Below are 21386 nucleotides of genomic sequence, written 5' to 3'. Positions count from 1 at the left end.
CTTATCTTACTACGTACCGATTGAAGAGGTTATTTCAACGCAGGCACAGGGAGGAAAGGTGTGCAAGTAAGAACACCGGGAAAACGCCAAGAAATCCTGCACGCTGGGGCACGCGCAAACTTGTCTGTTGAACGCGGTAGGCAGAAAAGCCACATGCACGTTTATGCGTACTCCATCGGGATATATAAAATGTAGTGCACAATTGAGCCGCACATCCTTCCTCAAACGAGGCCGAGTTCACAAGAATAAGAAACAGAACAAATACCAGAGGGGAGCGCAAAACATAGGAACTAAAAACTTCACCCGGTACATGCATATGTGGAAGGGAGGCGTACGCATGCTAAAAGGAGCAGTCCCCCCCCCCCCCAACGACTGCACGATGGCACAAATTGCACTAACATGGACGTTCAACACCGTACAACTCTACCCACTGCATACTTCTGAACGCCCACACCTGACATCGCTTAGTCACTTAACTCCTGTGTAACCTTGTTGTCCTCCTTAAAGAGGCGAGCCTGCGCCGCGAGGCTCTCCTCCTCCGCATGATGAGTTATATTGGAAAGAGGAGTCATGATTATGCTGCGGAGTTCATGGGCTGCTTGGCTCAAACCTGTGTTTGCGGCGGTGACACCAAAATAATAGCTGCTGTCCAGCGGAGGTGCAGGCCCAGTGGTACAGAGGACAGTGCTGTGAGGAGCGCCCCAAGTATCTTGTTCACGCCCCTTCTTGGTGAAGTGCACTGTGTACAGCACACGGAAAGTTTGGTTAGTGTACTGAAGTGTAATAGTCAGATGCTCAGACCCGAGGCGTGGCACGCGGCAGTAACCGTGTCGTTTACGTGTCAGGTGCTGGGTGTCTATGGTGGTAGTACCGTTGTTAACAACCAAAGAGATTTCATCAGCATGAGTCAACAGGACTCCAACGCCCGTAAAGGACGGCCGGAAGCCAAAAAATTGAGTCTCATTGCGAGTAAATCGGTCAACCGTAGTGTACCAGATGGCCATACCACTGCCCTCAGACGCGGTCGTTTGCGAGTCACGATGGTGCCTCTGGACCTGCAGTGTGGCGTTCAGTTCAAAAGCCTCCATACGGTTGGAGTGCCGATTCCAAATGTAGCCACTGACGTTGCGCCTACCTTCCGTCAGACGAATGTAGTTATCCGTCACGACGGTGTTGAGTCCAAAAGACCAAAACCGCATGCCATGCTCCCAGAAGTTCCGCAAAATGGGGGGGAAAACCGAATGAACCTGTATGTAGTCCGTGCCTGGCGTCCCACACACTGTTCCAGCTGTCAGCAAGAAAAGCAACAATGGCGAAAACAGCGTCAAACGTAATGGGGTCGGCGGCATACCTACAGCTCCAGAGAGAGGCACAAAAAAACGATGGAAGGTAAAAATAATGAACGACAGTGCGGCATTGACCATATCGAGTGGCGGTATTAATGGGAACTATGGCGACACATTCCAGAGCCTTTCTCACTCGCTTTGCTAATGTTTCCCAAAAATCAACGTGTTCACGACAAGAACGCGGAAAACACCAGAAAATATACAAAGATGCGACTCACCTCCCCTTGCTTCCAACTGACTACATTGTCAACGAACATACACACACGACGCAACCAGAAACCCCCTTCACACGAAATCAAGACAAAGTAGGGGAAATTGTGGCACAACTGTATCTCATTGGCTCCTGTTTCTTTTATCGCCTGTCCTGGGGACAGGGGAATGCTGAACCGGCAAGAAGACAAAGAGCCAGGCTCGCCTAATCACTCGGTGTGGTAGACTCAGCCTCGTCTTGTCGCGCGTCCTCAACACCTATCATAAGCTGCGGCGCCTCCGCCTCGTCCACTTCCGGCGGATTAAAATCGGCATCAATATCGGCACAGTTTTCGATGCTGTAGTACAGCTTGGCCTTCATCACTTCAAGAGAAGAGTAGTCAGGAAGCTCAAGCGCAAAGAAGCATGTCGCAGCACGGGGGAGCGTGCTGTCCGCATCATCCGACGTTAAGAGCGGCAAGATACGCAATTTTACTGGAAGCCTGTCACGCCCGGAGACAAAGCGTAGGAACAAACGGCGCTGCTGCATCGTCGCGTCTTCCAGCGCCTGCCACAGTAGCTGCACACGACGGTCATCGCTGGTTAGGCCCTCGTACACAGTACCCCCCCTCAGCTCTTCGACAGTGTAGTCCGCTTTCCCACAAACGCGCTGTTCCAACTCAGAGGGGGTCAGCAAACAGAGCACAGTTTCCGGTATCACATTGAGCAGACCCTCACGTATCTTCTGTAGCTGGGTATTGAACTCGCTCATCCGCGCGGCGGAGAGTGCATCAGCATACTCCCCACAACGATCGAATGTCACCCGCATCCCACTACCACCAGCGATTAGTTCTTTCAAAGTGCCATCACTCAATCGTGTCGTGAATGTCTCTGAGTCAAACACCTCGTCATACATGTCGCTTGATCCAAGGCGGTCATTGAGGCTGCGGAACTCCCGTATACACTGCAGGCAAATCCGATCAATGTCATCGATATCTGACTCCGTTATGGGGTAGAAACACAGGAACTTCCACACAAGAGGAGGGAAAAAGAGCCCCAACGGCTCGTTGTTTCTTAAAGCACCTCCCATCAACTGGCCGACAAAGACGTATGCGGAAAGCTCCGTATCACTCAATGCGGACGCGGCGGGAACGAAGGCGTCACGGTAACTCCCAGTGTTATGTACGTTGTTCGCAGTGGGCACAAAGAGAGGCAGCTCTGTGCTCATGAGCTCCCGGCACATCTCACTAATATGCTCGCGGAAGGGACCGCCAACGTCCTCAGCGCCCTCACCAAGGAATACCACACTCCAAAATCTCCTGTTTGTACAAAAAATACGTGGGTTCTGATCTGCTACAAGCGAAAAGGTTTGACCGAAGACAGATGACATCCACGAGGCTTTATTCGCTCGGGCATTCACTCGATTAATAGACACACGAAAATGCTCACATCGAACATTTGTTTCCCGCACGATGTCGTCCACCATCTCATTACGAATAGAAGTGAAAATGAGGGTTCGGCACATCAGAAACAGTTTGGTCGAGACGTTAGGGTGCCGCGTATCTAGATGAAGTAAGGGAATAACAGTCTGTGCGACACGGGAAAAGGCAACGAGCACTCTGTAGGCCTCCAAAGCCTTCTTCACCGAAACAGATGAATCACGAAAACAGTCAGCGCAGACATCCTCCGTAACTTGTACAATGCTCTTGCCGTGCTGTCGACAGTATTGTTCCAATGCAGCGACAACATTTTCATAAGGTGTTAGAACCTCATCCCTCAAAAGCTTGTCAGCTGACAGCCAAATGCTCCGCAGCGCTTGGAGACGCAGCAGTGTGGTGGATGGACGTAAAGTAGAATAAAACGCGTCGATCCGCTCATTCCAAGAGTCAGGGACACCTAATGCGCAGAAGCCTTCAGGTTTGTACCTTAGAGTGGAAGAACCGAAGTTGAACATCACCTCGTTTCCAGCCCTCATGGAAACAGCAGGTTCGTAACTGAGACCATCCGGAAGGCCCGTGAACGTGCAGTCAAACAAATTCGTATCGCAAAGAAGACGACCATTACACGAAAAAATCATTTTTTTCGCAACCAGGTCGATCGCACAACCAATAACATCACCAACGACCCACCTTCTTGACGAGGTAAAGGGCTCAGCCTTACCGTCGTGCCACTTTACACGCCTAAAAAGATCCACAGACCACGAGCCGGCTGTATCACCAACACTGTCTTCCCGCGACTCATTCGACGACGACCATCCAATCTGCATGAGTCCTTGGGAGCGCAACATAACTTCGTAGTACCATTTCCCCCCGGTCACACGGCAGTTTGCCCTCACAGTGGCAAAGAGCAGCCCCGTGTTTCGCACGTGGAGCAGGCTCACCTGCACACCCGACGTGGAATGGAGAGAGACGTGCGGTGGTCCCAAGCGCTCCGTTGAATTCTCGAAAGGATTTGCCTCCTCATGGAAAAAGGGAGGTAAAGTAGTTCTTCCGCCGGACGCGAAGTACGCGGCAAGGTCGTGAAAAGCTCGTACCTGATTGTAAGGAATTAATGTCCCCAAAGTAAGGTTCGCTGGATCAAGGGGAAAACAATTACGGGGCAGCTCGTATTCAAAGTGCGCCCCACCAAAGTTAATGGTAACCCCTTCTGCCTCATCCAACACGAAGAGGGGATGGTATATCACTTCCTGCTCACCGGCGGCCCTGGCACCAGCAGCCGCAGTGGCCTCCACCTCGTTCTCACCAAACGGGAAAAACAGTCCAGTGTCCTGACCGTTTACGAAAAAGGAGCAAATCTTTTGGGCACCATCCATCACCACACCTACATAGTCTTTAGCCTTCCAAATACGACGGGGTGCAACAGCAACATTTTTCACTCCATGGTACGTGCCCGTTTTACCGTTAAACGCCACGAAAGTCTCTAGAGTTGGCAAATCCGTCCAACTATGTGTCCGAGAAGGAAGGACACCGATAAATACATCACCCGTTGACATCATGCGAACTTCAAAGTACCAACGCCCACGTCCAAGTGGCACGTCTGCAATGAGTGAGCTTCCTGAGAGCTCACTACAGGCCAAAATTGTCTTGTTTTGATTCACGCCAACTCGAAGACTCTCAACGTGGAGGACCTTTTCCACATTGACACGCAATCCTTCGCGGCGTTTGTAAAGGTTGCGCTGCTCCAGCCTCTTGCGCTGAAAACGGTCAGCATCCGCACTGGCATCGTACACCCTACCCAACACCTTCTTCCTTTCCTCATCAACGAGACTAAGACATTGCTCAGCATCACTGAAAGCAACGTAAAACTCGGAAACAACCTGCACGAAACGACTGTGGAGATGCTGGGGCCCCACAGCTTGACGGAAAAGTCGCTCCGACATCCGCCGAAGATCATGCACGCATGTTACCGGGGGCATTGGTTCAGCATACTCCAACACATGAAGGAACAGGTCCGTCAGGCACGAAAGTATGAGACGGCGTGTAACACCGACGTTAACTCTAACAGCATTTTCTAAGCCACCAAAACACTCCCTCGTCCTGAGAAAGGGAACTCGCTCCATGCCTTTTGCCGTTACTGCGGAGAGAGTTGTTCGAACAAGTTGAGCAGCGGAACGTGCTACCGATAGATCGTACAGAACGGCGATCTTGTACCCCCATTGCGCAGCAGATATATCGATGCGCACATCTATGAAAAAACGCGATGCGCGTATGCACAGAGAGTTCAGTGCATATCCTGGAGCGTGGGCAATAACGGTAGAAAGTGTGTGCTCTGCACAAAAGGTTACGAGCATGTTACTCGAGCAACGCGTGTCAAAATGTAATTCATATTCTCGCCTACCAGGGACATGCACCTCATGGGCTGTTTCCAGAGCAGACTTGAAGGGATGCGATGACTCTAGTACAAGCATCTTCTGCTCCCGCTGAAGCACATCTACAAGTTCCTGCATCGCATAATTAATTATGCTAATATTTTCGCGCATCGCTATGTGCTGGAGGGCGTGGCCAAACGACTTGAACAGATTAGCGTCGCTGGAATTCACTACAAACTGAACCATGCGACGAACCTGCTCCGGTGTGAGACACAGCTCCGGCTCTGGAGTCCGACTCATTAGATGAGTTGTTATAGCTACGGCGTAGTAGCAGATAAGTTGCCTATCAAGTTTTTGGATGGCGGCAAAAATTTGCTCCCTTGGTTGGTCCTTTCGCTTAAACCAAACAGCGGAGACACTACTGTCCTCATTGACAGTTTCAATGACGAAAATGCCACCTTCGCCGTTCTGGGTTGTCAAGTCAACCTCGGGGTTGCAGACGTCGCCAGTGCGACCATGCCCGCTGATCTGCTCAAACCATGTAACCGCCCCAGTGATAGCAAGACTGGCATTCAATCTGGGATCTGCTGTAACAGCCTTTATCGTTTCGCTGGTACACTCCAACCTGAGGGTGCACTGTGGAAGCCTGCCGTCCGACCGCATTGCTGTCAGCCGGCTTACCTCCTCACTCGTCAGCGCACAACTATAGAACCTAACATCCCTTATGCCCCCGTTAAGTCGGGTTTCCTCGTCGTCTGCACACCCACCAAGATGCAGTCCACTTTCAAATAAGCGACCCCTGAAGGGGATCTCCATATCACACTGAAGAACGCCACACTTATAGAGGGAAAACCTGGACTCCCCCTGCACCACCGTTAACTGCACCCATCGTGTCGTACTTGAATATCCGATAGGTGCCTTGCAGAGCGAGGGTCCGGCATCGCCCCGCCGCATCCACCCACAGTAGAAAGAAGAATCCTGAACGCGTGCCACCAGCTCCCATTCGCCCTGGGCAGCCAACTGATAGAGTACATCCTGTGTTGCTGTAACGTCAAAAAGGTACAACTGCAAATCAACGGTAAACTGATCCCCCAGCGAGTGTTCAAACGTAATGGACACATAACCCCCAAGGAAGCGGATGCAATCGGTAAGGGAGTCGCACTGATCTACAGACACATTTTCGTTCATGCCATCTTCACTTTCAGGACTAAAGATATCGTGCATATCATACTCAGCAGTCTCTTCCGCTTCGTCGGTGCTAATATCCTCGTCGTCAGTGGTAGAGGGTGTCGTACGGCGTCGGGCAGACATGAAGTCTTCATGATGGTCACCAAGTAGTTGGAGAGCTGCATGCGGATCATTCCCCGTCTCGTCTAGTGCCATAAAACAAAGGTCAATATTGTACCCGCGCATGGACAGCTCTTGAGCAAGACGCGCCCGCAGTTCCCTGGCACTAGCACCAGGTGGATCGCCCACCTCAGGAATCGCAGGAGGCTTACTATCATGGCTATTGCCGTTGGAAGCAGAATCAGTAGCACTAACCGCCCTCCCCAGCAAGCAGTTCTCAATTACTAATCTCTCCTGCAGCAGCACTTGGTATCCGTCGGGTGTACTTTCCACATTATCCAAAGCCCTACTCAACAGAGGGATAAGTCCGGAAGCGGTCGTAAGAAAACCTCTCTGAGCGCACTGCCAAAAGATGGCGAGCACCCTATAATGTAGAGATGTCTTCAAGGTTACGTCTTCCACTTCCCGCTCACTACAGAGCGACTGGGCTAGCTGGAAAACGTGAGTCAGCTGAATTTGGTGAAACATATTGCCTGTCTGAGGAAATAACGACGAATCATCCCCAACGACAATGTCTGCTCGCCGCAAAGACACGGTTTGCCGCTTCTCCTCGCACTCGATCACCTCGCACGTTTCATCTTCAAGAGAGTAATCCACCACCGTGGCGACTAACTTTGTGTGCTTCGATTTATACACCACGATACGATCCCCCGGGACAGCGAGCCGTGATGCGCCATTGATTATACGAAGGGCGAGGGATATGTTAGTATAATCGGATGTATCCCCAACACTTTGGACGATCCATGCATGCAACTTCTCTCCCCAGTAATGAGTTGAATTGTGACAATTCATGCGCTGTAGTAGCGCCAAGGCCGTCCAAGCTTCAATGGGAGCAAAGACCTCACCCACGCTTCCCAACTTCCGAACGGCACCCCACTCAAGTTCCCGAGCCAGCGAAAGCAACGTCTCAAGAAACCTTGGATACTGGTCATCTTCCACAATCGCCTGTGGTGGGGCCAAGTTCATGAAACTACACCACGCTGTGATGAGGGAACAACGCAGCCTCGAGCTACAGGTGCGGTCTGTGAGGGCATAATTGGTTCCTTTTTGCAGAACTGTCACCACACATTGAACACATGGCGTGAGGATCTCACCTTGTGCAGGGGTGAGCACCTTGGCCAAGACAGTCAAATGGGAGCACAGAGATGTAATGAAAGGCTCAGACAAAGGGAGCGAAATCGCACGATCGATCTCCGCACATATACATCCAAAACATTGTTCAAGACGGGCCCGGATGTCTTCAACTGCACTGTCGGGTGAAGACGACGAGTCATTACGGAGCTCAACGGCACAAAGAGCAGCGCGAAGCGAAAACATGCGAAATACATCCCATGCACGTTCCCCAATATTTCGCCTTGGGGGCCGAGACACCTTTAGCTTGTCAAAAACAAACCGGTCCCGACCGAAATTTACTTTGACGAGTCCTCTCCCAGAAATTCCAATCAACGGGTGCAATTGTTGTTGCAACACGTGTGCTGTGGCAACAACGTATCTTCCATTTTTGGTCCAGTAAAGCTCCCTTGCTTCAGTGTTCCAGCCGCAACCTACGACGTCTCCGATGCCGAACGTGCATCCCACAGGACGACCCAAGGTGTTACCTTCGTAAAGTACTCCTTCACTGCTGTGCAGAGCATACGAATCGCCGTCCCAGCCAGGGAGTCGCGACACGTTATACTCGGCGGGGCCGACACCGATACAACAATTTGCACCCGGACACAAGTCCACGATTTGTACCTCAAAAAAGTATGAGACACTCTTGCGACCCAGCGACCACTCACATGGGGCCACAGACGTCCCCCTGCACCCTAGGCCCTTCAAAGTACAACCAGAGCGCCCAACAACCAGTGAAGGCGCGGTTCCACCAGGAGAAAGCAGTGTGGAGCGAATAACCTCGGGTATGTTCCCGTTGAGAACCGAACAACCGGCCGTCCTGCGGTTCTCAAACCGCCACAGTGTCCGGAGCTTCGTAGCCACATCGCCTCTCATTCTCTGAAAATCTGTTACTCTAAGCTCCGAAGTTAACAATGCCAATAGGGTGTCGGCCCAAAGATTGCGCTCCTCGCTACCTACGGCGCCGACAACCAGTTCCAAAAGCTGAAAGAAAGCACCATGGAGTCGAAGAAAATCCTCCTTTGAGCAACACTGGACGCTGTCTGCATAATGCCATCCCGTGAACGTTTTGGCTAAAACAGGAAGAACAATTTTTGCCAGTGGCTCGCTCACCCTTGCCTCTTCCATAAGCTGTCGAAGCAAAAGCATACCGGAGAGGCGGTATTGTGCACGCTGAGTTTGCTGTGCAACAAGACGATCAACGCTGTCACGACCCATTTTCTTGTCATGAAGAAATTGCACAATGATTGCGCTCATATCCCCAACGTCGGCGTCCCGTTGCTGAGGCAATTTCGTCTTCAAAGAGCGCAGCGCTTTCCAAATCTGAAAAAAACGCCTCCATTTCTTCTGGGGGTTCACATCTTTCGCGTAACGTCTAACACGAGGCGTCCCTTCGGTCCTTGACCCACATATGGGCTCAAATCGGGCCAAAAAAAGAGCCCTTTGCCCAATAACCTCAAGATACTCAGGGTCCTCTTGACGTATAGAAAGAATCAGTGGCCTCATGTTGTGCACATGCCGAAACATTGGGGACAAGTTTTGCTTTGTTGCACGTCTCAAAGATTCTGTTGGCATTAGTAACGCACAAAATGATGCCATAAGTAAGCATTCGAGCTTCATCAAGCGGCTATCACGAAGAACAAGCAGCGCTCCAGGGTCCTCACGGCGCAACTCTTCAACCACCTTTGAAATAGATCCCACTCCTTGCTGCAAATTTTTGATGATTGCATCTCTCTCCGATCCAATCTTACGGATTCCGCAGGACATCAGCTGAAGGTACTTAGGATCCACCTTGACAGTTACCATATCCGAAGAAACCAGTAGCGAGCAGCCAATGCGACACAGCGCCGAGGTAAGTGCTACCCCAAGGTCGTAAGGGAGCCGCTCGCTCCCTGGGAGAGCCTCAGTAAGGGAAAATAAAGCCTCACGGCACCCCTTCAAGTAGGGTACGCAGTTCGCCTGCACACTGGTGGGTAGAAGCGAAAAGGCGACGCTGAAGGACGGTAGAAGCGAGCCAACAGTACTATACTCCATGCATGTGACCAATCCAGACCAACAGTTTTCGGGCTTAGTGTGAATGGCCTTAAGAAAAGATTCAATTATTTTCTCGCTCGTCTTCAAAAGAAGCTTCGCATACGACGCGACGTAACCACCACAATCGCCCCCGCGTTCCTCCACAGTTTTCGCGAGCAGAATCTCTTGGAAGACTTCAAGACATCGACTTACACTCTTCACAGCGTCCACGGCTTTACCACGACGAGAGATCCATCGCTCCACCTGAAAAATCTCCTCCGCCATTAAAGACGTGCAAAAGAGTTGGGCACTCTCTGCATTCGTGATCAGAGAGCTTGATGCCTGCACCGACTCATAATACTCGAGCAACGACCGAAAGAGCATATCCTCCTTCTCTGTTAGCCTCGGTCGCCCTGCCTGCCCCTTAATAAAAGCAAGGCGGGACCCTCCTGAAAGCAGGCACCGACACGTCATAGAAAGGAGACCGGTATCGAAGAAAGACTCCTGGAAAGAAAGGCGCAGCAACGCATTCCGCGGGTCGGTCGCCTCACCACAGCACTGTGCGACATTTATTAAACTTTGTGCATCGGGGAAGGGGGCTCCAATTTCCCTTTTAAGGACCTCAGGGTCTCTCTCTACCCTATAGAGCAGGTTCGCGTGAAGCAAAGAACACAACTGCGCAGCGTGATCTCGCTCCTTTTGCTCCAGCAACACAACTCGTATAAGTTTGAGTAAACCTCCCAAAAGTCCCTCCGACGCATCTACGACAAGTGTGGGAAGCTGCACGAAGCACGCGAGTTGATCAATGAGGCACCGCTCGGAACTTACAACCCGGCCAGCGTAAGCCGAACACTGTGTCAATAAGTCCCTCTCGCAGTCCCAAATGCTCTTGTACGTTTCTTTCAGAAAGAGATGGTGTTGCTTGTGTAACTCCCACACTAGCAGGCGCCTGGGATGGTCAGCAGATGACGCATAACACACCAAAGAGTGGCGCAGACCGTTATACGCAAGGTCCTTAAGCGCCGTCCGGCTTGGCAGGTCGACCCGTACCTGGAACATCAGAAGCAAATTGTGCACCGCATACTCGCAAATCATAAGGCACGGCCCGTCAGCAAGCACAGCTAGAGCAACATATCCTGGCGAGCTAGAAAAATATATACTGCCAGACGACTCGCGCCACGTAATCGGTGCGAACTCATCAATGTACCTCATCGCCCGGGGTGGCTCAACAGGAAAAGTGTCGACACTGGACCAGTTGGCTTGCCCGTGGTGCAAAATAGTATGACTACCCCCAGGGGCATGATCTGCTATAATATCACCCTCCCCCTCGTCAAGGGGATAATAACCCACAAGAGTCGCCTCTGCCCCTGTTAAAGATCGCCTGCCATCCCTGTAAAGTTGCGGGGCGGGTCGATAGCAGTTCCAAATGCGCACCTCAACCAAAAAGCCGACAAATGACTTCCCAAGGCAGCACACTGCATCACTTATCGCTTCTGGCCACACAAGCGCAGGCGCCTGTGCAACAACCGAGTCATTGACCCATAACTCCCAGGAGTTACCCTTAAAAAGAAGACCCAGGTGCCACCATCGATAACAAAATGTTGGCTTCCCCGGAATATGGTAAGAAACAAAGGATACCCCAAGGTGTGGAGTCCTCGTCCCGCCCCGCAATAGCACACCATCTGAAGTGGGTTCGATCTCGATCAAAATCTCATCTGCATTCTTATCACCAATGGATAAAATCGCCTGATTATCGGAGCAGTTACATGGATAGACCCACAACTCAATGCTAAATGGATGAAAATTTTCCTTCAACGTTACTCTTCCAACTGATATGCAGTTTGTCTTGGTAAAATAATAGCACTTGTTCCTTAAGGGCCATGAACAAGGGCCTCGCCTCAACGCATGTTGCGAACCCACCTGAAACTCACTCCGGCTCTTAGACAAGACTACGTCAACATCACCACTAACCAAATAGCATTTGCTGTTCGACAGCCTCGATGCTTTGCTACACACAAGGCATGTCAGAGTACTACCGTAAACATCAAACACAACATCGCGCGCGGCGGCTGAATTGTCATCAAAACAAAATGATATCTCCGACGTCTCTGGCTGTTTGCCTGGCTCACGATCCCACCTCTCCATAACGTATCGAAGGCCCCCCGTAGCAGATGAAGACTGATAAACCGCCAAAAACTTTTTCTCATTGCAGTGAATGATGCGCGCGCCTTTCCGCGACGAAATGTCAAACTGTTGTCGAACCTTGAAGCGGGTCCCCATCATGCCCAACTGGTCAAGAACCCAACCACGGGACCTACTACAAAGAAAAAGTTTCTCATCATTGGGGAAGCAATACACTGGCACTGGGTGGACAGAGCAAGGTAAGTCGCACACTCGGGTTAAGAAGCAATCCATTTCTGTTCGAACACAACCAATACTATACTGCATCGGGGGAGTGCGGTAGCATTTCTCAACCTCCTTGCTCTTTGGCACATGCAAAAGGCAGTTTACAACAGCACTAAGTTTCCCGCAGCGCAATGCCAATGAAAACTCTGCAGAACAGAGACGACGTCGTTGCTCCGCCGTAAGCACGTCCACGTTAGCACCAGACTGGAATGACTGAATAACCTCAACACATTGAGAAATATCGGATTGGGTGTAATCCATCCTAAAAATCATAGCCTCCACGCCCTCGACAAAAGCATTAAAAAATAACCTTATATCAGGGCAAACAATAGGGCCTAGTAGGGCAATAGACCGCAGAAACCCGGGTTTGTTCGTTTCCTCTCCGGTCATCAACACAAACGATTCCACAGCTCCCAACATTTTTTCACGGATGAACTCTGATGTGGCGAGCGAGCGCCTGAGCTTGATGGAGCGAGTGGTATCCAGCTCTTCAAGACCATTGATCCGCTGATCAACAGCACTTTTGGAATTCTTTATAAGTGATTGAACGTACCGTATAGCATAAATTGGAACACAAGACAGTAAAGAAATTTCAACTTCAGTAAGTGAAATTGCAGAGCTTGGTGAAACCTCATTTTTACGAGGAATGTCCGTGTCTAATATATCTGAGATGCTAAGAAGCCCCCAGTCGCCTAAATCTTCTTCCATCTTTTTTTTTTTGAAAGAAACAGAGGAGACGACTGTGAAAGTTTTTGAGAAAAGATTTTTAATAAAGCAGAATTGCACCCCCAGTCTCTTCCTACTGCCACACGTATTAAATGTCCATACGGTCGTACAATTTTGTAATAAACAACAACAACAGTAGCAGCAGCACAAAGCATGCTAGCAGCGACTTTGCGCAAAAATAGATCGAAGATAATCGACAGCACACGTGACCATTGTAGTATTAAAAGACTCAGGTAAGCTTTTCAGATGCACGTCGCACATCTCACAGGCAACGAGCAGGGCCCCTCTAGCAGCAGTTTCAGGTAAGAGACACCACCTTGTCCTATACAGTGCACGTACCAAATTCAGACACACCAGTACTATTCTTTCGCGATTATGCGGAACATCATTCAACCGCACAATTTCACTCATCTCCGAGCGCAGACATGCTTCAACAAGCATGAAGTTCTGTCTTACCGTCCCGTGCAGCACCATCTCAAGCCCAACGATGTCAGACGTTTTCATCCCTTGAAAATAATTTTTGAGGAAACTGTTGCCAGAAGGATATGAAAGCCATTTACATGAATATAATAAACAACCTGCAAGAAGAACGTTAGAGGGCACCATTGAACCAAAAACAGTCCTGTGATAATGCAGAATCAATACAGCATGTCTGCTTAATGATTGCGGAACATCGGAAGCAAACAGCCGATCTATCACCTCTTTATCGTCATCACTTATCGGGGGCGTATCCATGTTACTTTTTCCACTAGAGAAGCTGCCTAACGGGTACAAAGAGAAAAAGGATAAAAGACACATCAAGAAAAAAAAAACGGAATAACAAAAAATCACGAAACTGTTACATGTGTATATACATACACTGAATCACATTCTCGATTTTTTCTTTTTTTTTTGCATAACATCCCTCTCACAGGAATTCAAAAGTAGAGGAGGAAGGGGAAAAGAAAAGGGGGAATCCTTAGATAGCTGCAGAGTTAAGGAACTCAAATAGTATGGCATTCGTTGCTTTTCCCCCGTGTTCCCTGTGAAACCGACGATTCCTTTCTTTAGCTGGAGAAAGGGGAATATGCCTAGAGGAAACGGTTGCCTTTTCAATACGCTAGTTTTAAAAAAAAAACAATGGTGGCCAAGAAACTAGCGGTGGAAGCAGGCATCATCTTCATGTCACCTGTCAGGATGACCCAGTACTTCGGGTGATTCAATGTTTGCCAGCATAAAGACAGCGAAAATCAGGATACCGCCTACCAGCGAACCCAAAAGGATCCCTCCAAGGGTGTCTCCGGAAATCGAAACGGTGTTTTGTGAATTTCCGCTAGCGCCGCCTACCAGCACCGTTTGAATAAGAGAAGCAGCGGCAAAAAAGAGCAAAAGAGCCCTCATTTTGCCGTTTAGAATTTTGGTTTATATACGCGTATGCCCAGGGCTGTCACGGACTCTTCTTCTCTCTATCGTCTAGTGCTACGTGCTCTCCGTTATATCACTGAGGGGGAAAACACAGGAGATGCGAGGGCAAATATATTGTTCAACTTTTAGGGGTATTTATCTCTTCATATCCCTTGAATCAAATATTGTCTTAAACAACGCCAAATGATTTTTATATTACACAAAAAAAGAAGGCGACATTAATGTAACAACCTGTAACTCCGTTAGATAGGTTTTTTTCCTGCCTTTATGTTGCGGAGGTACCAAGCGGACCATAAACTTCGCTCGCCCTCCGGGATCGCACCATAACTTTGGTAGTCCGACGTTTCCGATCTCAAATTCACCCATTTGGCCATACGTTTTGTATCCGACGAATCATAATCGCACAAGAATTCCTCCTTCAAAAGCGAGGCATCCGAAGGGGAAAGGTGTGTAATGCAGTCAGTTTCAATCTCGCCCTCCAGCATTCCTAAAAGTGAACAGAGGCTCATATCACTTTGATCCTCATCTTCATCAGCGCCTTCAATGCCGCTAAAAAAACTGGGGCAGCTAACGTTACTTATGGCTTTTTTATTAATGTCAGCCTTTAAACGAATTGCATCGTGAATAGAAACTCTTTTATTCACATTTCCGAGAAATTCAAGCGCCAACGATCGCTTTTCCGATAGTGCTCGGGATTTCCACTCATACCCCTCACTGCCATCGTTCCAGGAAGAAAAACAAATAACCTGTCCAATATTTAGTGTCGTTTTCCTCCGCATTGCCTAAACACAAAAAATTACGCACATACACGCCGAAAAGGAAAGGAAAAAAGATAAGCAACTACCATACCTAAAAGAAAACGAAACAAACGGTCACTCAACTTTTAAAAAAAAACGACGAAGTAAATTTTTATTCAGCTGTTACCACTTGACATATGCACATACCGTTATACTTTCCCTTGGGTGGCACACATAAATACGGATGCAGACGAGTACTTACGTATGTTGATGCACTATTACAGCTCCAGCTTCGGATCCATTGTATAGAGAGGAAGAGTTGGGAGGCTCATGCAATATTTTTGAAAACAATGACAATGGTAGTTTGCCTTTGTGCAACAACAGCTTCTGCCGCTAATTTGTCCAACTGCGCAAGTGGGAGCACCAGCACCACACTGCATTCTTCCGCAACCCAGCTACCCACTAAGACGGTAAACACTTAGTATTTCGGGAAATACTATATTATAAGCATTTGCCTCCTTAGTAACCTCACTCCAACGGCGCGCCGAATTCGCAATGCGCGTTTGTACCTCGTCTTCGCTAATATCATCTTCGAACACAACTATTATCGTCCTGCATAATCCTTTGTTGTCATATGATATAATACAGTCCCTCGGTAATAACTCCACGTCCCTATCCACATTTGTGAATGCATCGTCCCGACACAGAAGCAACTCTCCAAAAGGATACTCAATCTCCTCCCTAAACTCCACCACAAACGTTGCAGACCTCCTCAAACTATCCTTGCCATTGACATTCATATAGTAATTGCTGCCGTAGACAGAAACAATGTTTCGCCACTTATCCAAGGTAGAATTTTCACCGCTACAGTACAAATCCCTACAAATGGAAAAAGCCACGCCCGTCATGTATGAATCGTACCCAGCTTCATGGGCTTTGCATTCACTTTCAAGGCTGTCTGGGTCGTACCGACCAAATCCTGGTGGGAAAAAGAACTCTGGTGCCCCTCCCAATTTTAGCCTCGAGGCCAGGCATCTGTCGTACAAATCTTTCAGACAAAAAGACTCAGATAAGTTGTTAATTATCACCTCGCGGCCGAGTGTTTTCGTATCGTATACGCACGGGAACAGTTGGTGAACGAGTCTCTTGTAAGTATCATAATCTTCGGGGAGAGGCCCTTCGTGCATTTGAACCATAAACATAATGTCAAGCCAAAAATTGTGGCCAACAATAGGTTTCTTGCAATCGGTTAAGCACTTCCAAAAATGTTGAAACCCACATACTTTGATCGGCTCTAAATCAGGTGTGGCCTTTTCCTTACCTTGGCCGCTGGCGAAATGACTCGTTCCACGGTGAACTGTCAACGACACCGGTGATCCAATGCATCTCGACTTATCATACTCAAATGAAACGAAAACTTGTTCTTCTTTAAGCTTTGATAAAGTCAACCGCTCTATTTCTTCGCATATTACAGTTTTGAAAGTAATACACTCGCCATCCCGTGCCAACGGGCTGTTATACCACTTTTTTATTCGACTAACAAGGTATTCGGACAACCCTCTCCTTAAACTAGACACAGAACCTCCTTCATCACCACGCAACCCTGTGTCCACTTTACCACAATACGGCATGCCTGTCACCAACCACCGCTGAAAATCCATGTGGTTGTCTGCCAAGAACTTCAGTGACTCAATATTCACAACAAAATCGCCCACACTTTTCAATAAATAAAAGTTGTATGGTTTAACCTCATATCCGCCATCAACACGCTTGAAAACTGTTACACCTAGCTGGAAGGCAATGTACCGGTTGACAACGTCCCGCGAAACTTGGTAAAGCTCTGTCAAACTCATTGTTCCTGACTGCGGTCGCTCACCGTTATCGACACCGGTCATCTCCTGATCAAGCGCATAAAAATCACATTGCTCGATGGAAACCTTAAAATCATCAAAAACAACGGAACAGTTATATTTGTCGACGTCCATTTCCCGTAGACACCATTACCCTAGTGAAGTATTGTTGAAACAATGACGACGACAGTGAATGATAATGCAAATAAAAATAATAGTAAATAAACACAGTGATTAGGCCCTTGTACAGTGATACTGTCAAGTGCAAGGTGACATGCAATTGCCTTCACAAGAAAGGGGGAGAAAACAATAGGTGACTCCCAGGGACGAGAGTGGAAAACTGACCACCAGTGGATATGAAGACCACTTCAACGCGGACTTACAAAAAAAAAAAACATACCTCAATTCCGGACGCACAGTGGTCAACTAGCCACTATTCCCCACTTGGAAACCTGAACATACTTCAAAAACGCCTCGGCTACAGGGCCGGGTGCACAGGTCTAACGCTTCTTCCGACCTCAAGGTGTGGCCGATCAGCGATCCTTCTCTACTAGCGAACTCAGTACGGCAGCCTGGGGGCTCTTTCTACACCCATACCCACTACTTTTCTTCCTTTGTATACTCCGCCGCACGGACCCACCACTCACATCCGTGCCCAGTCAGCGGCACCAGTTCGAGCAATGTGTGCCGATCATATTTCGCCATCCCAGGGAAGGGAGATCCCTAAGGGAACACCTCGCCCACCCAAAAGAACCCACTACCGCCGGCGGTAAACAAAGCCAAAGCATCTTCTGAACAACCATCAACCCAGCCATGCCTCAAGTGGGGGGAGGGGGTAACGGTTCCCCGAAAAACTTCGCTACCAGTCGGGGGCGCCTCTTGCTCGGCGCGGCCGCCTGGTCTCTCCCATTGATAGCACCGAGCACGGCCCAAGCGACTTGCCACAACCCCACTCGAGTTGACGAGCCGGCCTCCTCCCCCCGCAACAGCTCTGCACGGTTGGCGCGGTTTTCTCGCGCCCGAAAGCTCCTCGCAGCAGCCCCAAGGATGTCATCCCGATGACAATGCTCTCTCCCCCGGTGCCACGAACGAACCGCCGCCCTCCCACACATGACCCGGCGGCCCCGCCCGCCAGGATCAATGTGATTCCTTTTCTGCAGATTCGTTCCACGCCTCCGCTGGAGTTACTCCCCGGGGGTGACGGCGCCGGCAACGGTGCCGATGCTGTGCTTTTGCGTTCCTTGGAACCGACGAAAAATGTAACGGCGTCCCAGCACGAAGTAACAGTTACGCACAATGAATAACAGGCTCGGCATATCAAAGAAAGTACGAGGAAATGGCCACCGGAACCAGTGGGGTGCCAAATGCTATCAGAGGTGGTCTCGTTTTTCTTTCAAACAGGGTTGCCACAGACGAGGGCAACGTTCGTTATGAGAAGCCCGATCACAAGCACATCAATGTTTCCCGGCAACAGTCGAAGTTGTTCAACAAATTTTTACGGTACCCAAAGATTATGGAAGCAGAAGCTGGATGAGCTATGGGTCTTCCAGGGCCGACTTAACTTTTCGTTGTCATCACACTTCCGGTCGGTGACGGTAACGGCGAAAGTGTGGAAGCTAATGTGGCAGATCACCGTTGGATTGCATCAAAACTCACACGAGAGTCGGTTGCAGACACAACAACCTGGTATCAGGGTAGTATTCGGCAACCAACAGCACAGAATAACTCGTTGGAACCTGAGCTGTGGAAGAAACGTCACGAAACACCATGGGCTCATTAGCAGACTGTGTTTGTGCATTCAGGTTGGTTAAACATGGCCGTGTTACCCGCATGTCTGAGGGCTTCTCCCTTGCCCGACACATCACGAAGCGGATGGATAGTTTTCTGCACAACGGAACGGCGAGGGATGGAACAGTAGGCAGAATGTTGCGGAACCCCGCACCAACACGCGAGGCGCCGCAAGGACTGGTGCTGGATCTCGGTTTGCTCAGAAAAATGGGTAGACAGAGCGGAGCACTGAACAGGAAACTCGGCTTCCGGCGCTTCTTTCTTTGTGGACGGATCAGTTCCGACACACGGGAAGGCGTGTCGCAATCAATTTAAGCCTATCCTTCAGGGAGGATTCGACAGCACCATCCAATGGTTGAAGGGCCCTTTCATAGACGCGTCTTCCGAGGAGACGGGAAACAGGTTGTTTAGGGGCAGCGGCGCCAACAGTATTGTGCCACACAGCGTGTGGGGGAATGAATGATCCAGACGAGGATGTCAGGGCTATTAGGCCCTACCCTTCGGCCTACAAGAGATGCGCGGAAACACTTGCGAGAGGTTCCCAAGACAACTAGGCCGAAGCTGATTAAGTTTCGAGCAAATTCCCCACCGAAATGGAGAGCAAGAAGAGGAGCGTGAAGGACACTCTGTTCCTTTTCGATGCAAAGAAATACTTGCCACTGGGTGAACCCATTATGGCTTTTGCCCTTTCGGAAAGACAATAACCATGTGTAACTATTGAAGTGGCTGGCAGCCAATATTGCAACTGGCTTGTTGTCCTAAGGAAATGATGGTGACATGGTGGGGGATGGGCAACTGACCACCACTAAAAAAGGGATTTGCAAGATGCCGACGTAGGGCTGGGCGAAACGGAAACAGAGAAGGGAACATCCGGCGAGGCTGTCGAAAGCCAGTGTTCTCAGGCAATCCCTACGGCATGGGCTTGGTTATTTCCGATGATTAGCGTAACAACATGGATAAGGTAGTTTCCCCATTCGCAGTGCGCACATTTTGGTAAGCTTCAAAAGTCACGCACACGAGCCTCTTCTTTTGTGGGGGCTGAAGAGACATGTGTCGGACGAGGCAGAGGTGTTGGTGGTGAGAATGGCTAAAATATATGCCCCCCCCCGCAACATTCGAGCCTGACTAGTGGCCTCTTCAAATTGAATATACTATCCGGTGGCGCACCTTTCATACTTGACAGCGCCGATGGTGCTACTGTGTTGTGCAAGGGGGCCGGGAGACCGCCGCGCAGTCGAAAAGTGGGCAGCGCTGCTGTGAGACCAGGGCCCGCAAAGTTTCTGAAAAGGGTTAGGGTTAGGGTTGTGGCACTCAGAGTGACTCCGTACCATTTCTAGTTACCCTGAAAACATACGAAACTCAGGTAAAAAACGGGGCGTTCCACTGACATAGAAGGAAGTTTTCATGCTCATGAAGGGGGTTGGCGAACTCGGTACAAATGGGGCCCCCCACCGTGGCATGGTGAAAAATGAATTAGCGGTAAAAATCGCAGATAGGGGAAGGGGAAACTGTCCACAGACGTGACCAACTTGGATCTCGGATGTTTTGATGAGCGTCACAGAGAAGGAATGTGATGAAGAAAATGGGTCATTTTAGGGCGGCTTGAGACCAGTCGCGCATCAAACTTACCTCTTCCGAGGCATTAGACCTGCTCCGGAGAAGGTGCAACTCACCAGGGTAAGGAAAACTTTTCTTACATAGTTCTGCGTTGTCACCTTCGAGGCGCTTTAGATGGTTCCACGGGGTGGCCCTTTAAAAAAGGCACAGAAACGAGTGTAGACGGCTTAGCGATCGGGAGGATGAAAAAGAGGTGGGGGGAGAACGGGCTTGGGTACGCCCCATGATGAATGAGCTGAGTTGAATTCACCTCTTGAGTTTCAGCTGGAGAAAGCTAGAAAACCAATGGGATGCTCGGCAAGCTTTTCATTCTTCCCGAGATGCGATACAGCGACAAACCGCATAAAGAAACAAAGTTACATGCTTACCGGCAGGGGTCAGGAAGTAGCAGAACATGCAATGACATTGGCAGACGCCAAACCGAACCTGCCGTCTCCAAGGGAAGGAAGGAAGGAAGAGAAACGTTATGAAAACGGGAAACCGCAAACTGGTATCACAAACATCCTGATGCAGAGCCAAGCAACTGTCGAAAATGGTGCAGGGGGACCTCTACGTCTTCGGTTGAGTGGCTTGCCCTTTCCACTGGAGGACGATGAAGAGGGGCAAAACATCTTCCCACATTGTCCAAAAGCCTCACGGAGCATCAAGGTTCGCTGGCTCCCGAGTAAAAGAAAGAGGAACACAAGGTGTAGCTGTGGTCTTTGGTTATTCGGATGGAGAGCGGTTCGAGCGCAGCCGTGGATTTGCGGGAATACGGGCGACATCCGGGTCGCACGTAAAGAAATAAAGGCAGCTGGGGTCCGGGGTGGAAGTTTAAAAAAGCAAACTTACAATAGCGATGGAAAGCTAGAGATGAATAAGCGCGGGCAACGTTACAACTGAGTTGGCGATGCGGCCACATCGAGACGAAGGTGATGCAAAGAAGATCGTTAAAGAGAAGTTTCCAAACGTCGACAACGGTGATTCACCGGGGACGAGCCCCGCTCAGGTGCTACATCATTGCGCTGAAGGTCTGTTAGCCGCGCCCGCGTTAGTAGTAAATGCT

General features: G+C 49.6%; 7 protein-coding genes across 7 annotated transcripts; 1 reads left to right on the top strand and 6 right to left on the bottom strand.

Moving 5' to 3' along the window:
* Window positions 1–464: 464 nt before the first annotated feature.
* On the bottom strand, window positions 465–1424 carry Tb10.20.0130 (legume-like lectin, putative; the record flags this gene model as incomplete). Its single annotated transcript, XM_817981.1, has 1 exon — window positions 465–1424. The coding sequence occupies one exon, from the start codon at window positions 1422–1424 to the stop codon at window positions 465–467; it is 960 nt and encodes a 319-aa protein (XP_823074.1).
* Window positions 1425–1761: 337 nt separating this feature from the next.
* On the bottom strand, window positions 1762–12927 carry Tb10.6k15.2090 (hypothetical protein, conserved; the record flags this gene model as incomplete). Its single annotated transcript, XM_817980.1, has 1 exon — window positions 1762–12927. One exon carries the CDS (start codon window positions 12925–12927, stop codon window positions 1762–1764), a length of 11166 nt encoding a protein of 3721 aa, XP_823073.1.
* Window positions 12928–13101: 174 nt separating this feature from the next.
* On the bottom strand, window positions 13102–13743 carry Tb10.6k15.2100 (hypothetical protein, conserved; the record flags this gene model as incomplete). Its single annotated transcript, XM_817979.1, has 1 exon — window positions 13102–13743. One exon carries the CDS (start codon window positions 13741–13743, stop codon window positions 13102–13104), a length of 642 nt encoding a protein of 213 aa, XP_823072.1.
* Window positions 13744–14591: 848 nt separating this feature from the next.
* Tb10.6k15.2110 (hypothetical protein, conserved) lies at window positions 14592–15128 on the bottom strand (the record flags this gene model as incomplete). Its single annotated transcript, XM_817978.1, has 1 exon — window positions 14592–15128. One exon carries the CDS (start codon window positions 15126–15128, stop codon window positions 14592–14594), a length of 537 nt encoding a protein of 178 aa, XP_823071.1.
* A 413-nt stretch (window positions 15129–15541) lies between these two features.
* Window positions 15542–17071, bottom strand: Tb10.6k15.2130 (ribonuclease, putative; the record flags this gene model as incomplete). The annotated part of the gene is made up of 1 exon (XM_817977.1): window positions 15542–17071. One exon carries the CDS (start codon window positions 17069–17071, stop codon window positions 15542–15544), a length of 1530 nt encoding a protein of 509 aa, XP_823070.1.
* A 724-nt stretch (window positions 17072–17795) lies between these two features.
* Window positions 17796–17990, bottom strand: Tb10.6k15.2140 (hypothetical protein; the record flags this gene model as incomplete). Its single annotated transcript, XM_817976.1, has 1 exon — window positions 17796–17990. One exon carries the CDS (start codon window positions 17988–17990, stop codon window positions 17796–17798), a length of 195 nt encoding a protein of 64 aa, XP_823069.1.
* A 2636-nt stretch (window positions 17991–20626) lies between these two features.
* On the top strand, window positions 20627–21223 carry Tb10.6k15.2160 (hypothetical protein; the record flags this gene model as incomplete). Its single annotated transcript, XM_817975.1, has 1 exon — window positions 20627–21223. One exon carries the CDS (start codon window positions 20627–20629, stop codon window positions 21221–21223), a length of 597 nt encoding a protein of 198 aa, XP_823068.1.
* Window positions 21224–21386: the final 163 nt, after the last annotated feature.

The sequence above is a fragment of the Trypanosoma brucei genome, chromosome 10 (genome assembly GCF_000002445.2).
Source record: "Trypanosoma brucei brucei TREU927 chromosome 10, whole genome shotgun sequence".
Taxonomy (NCBI): domain Eukaryota; phylum Euglenozoa; class Kinetoplastea; order Trypanosomatida; family Trypanosomatidae; genus Trypanosoma; species Trypanosoma brucei.
This window is presented reverse-complemented; position numbering and strand designations above follow the sequence as displayed.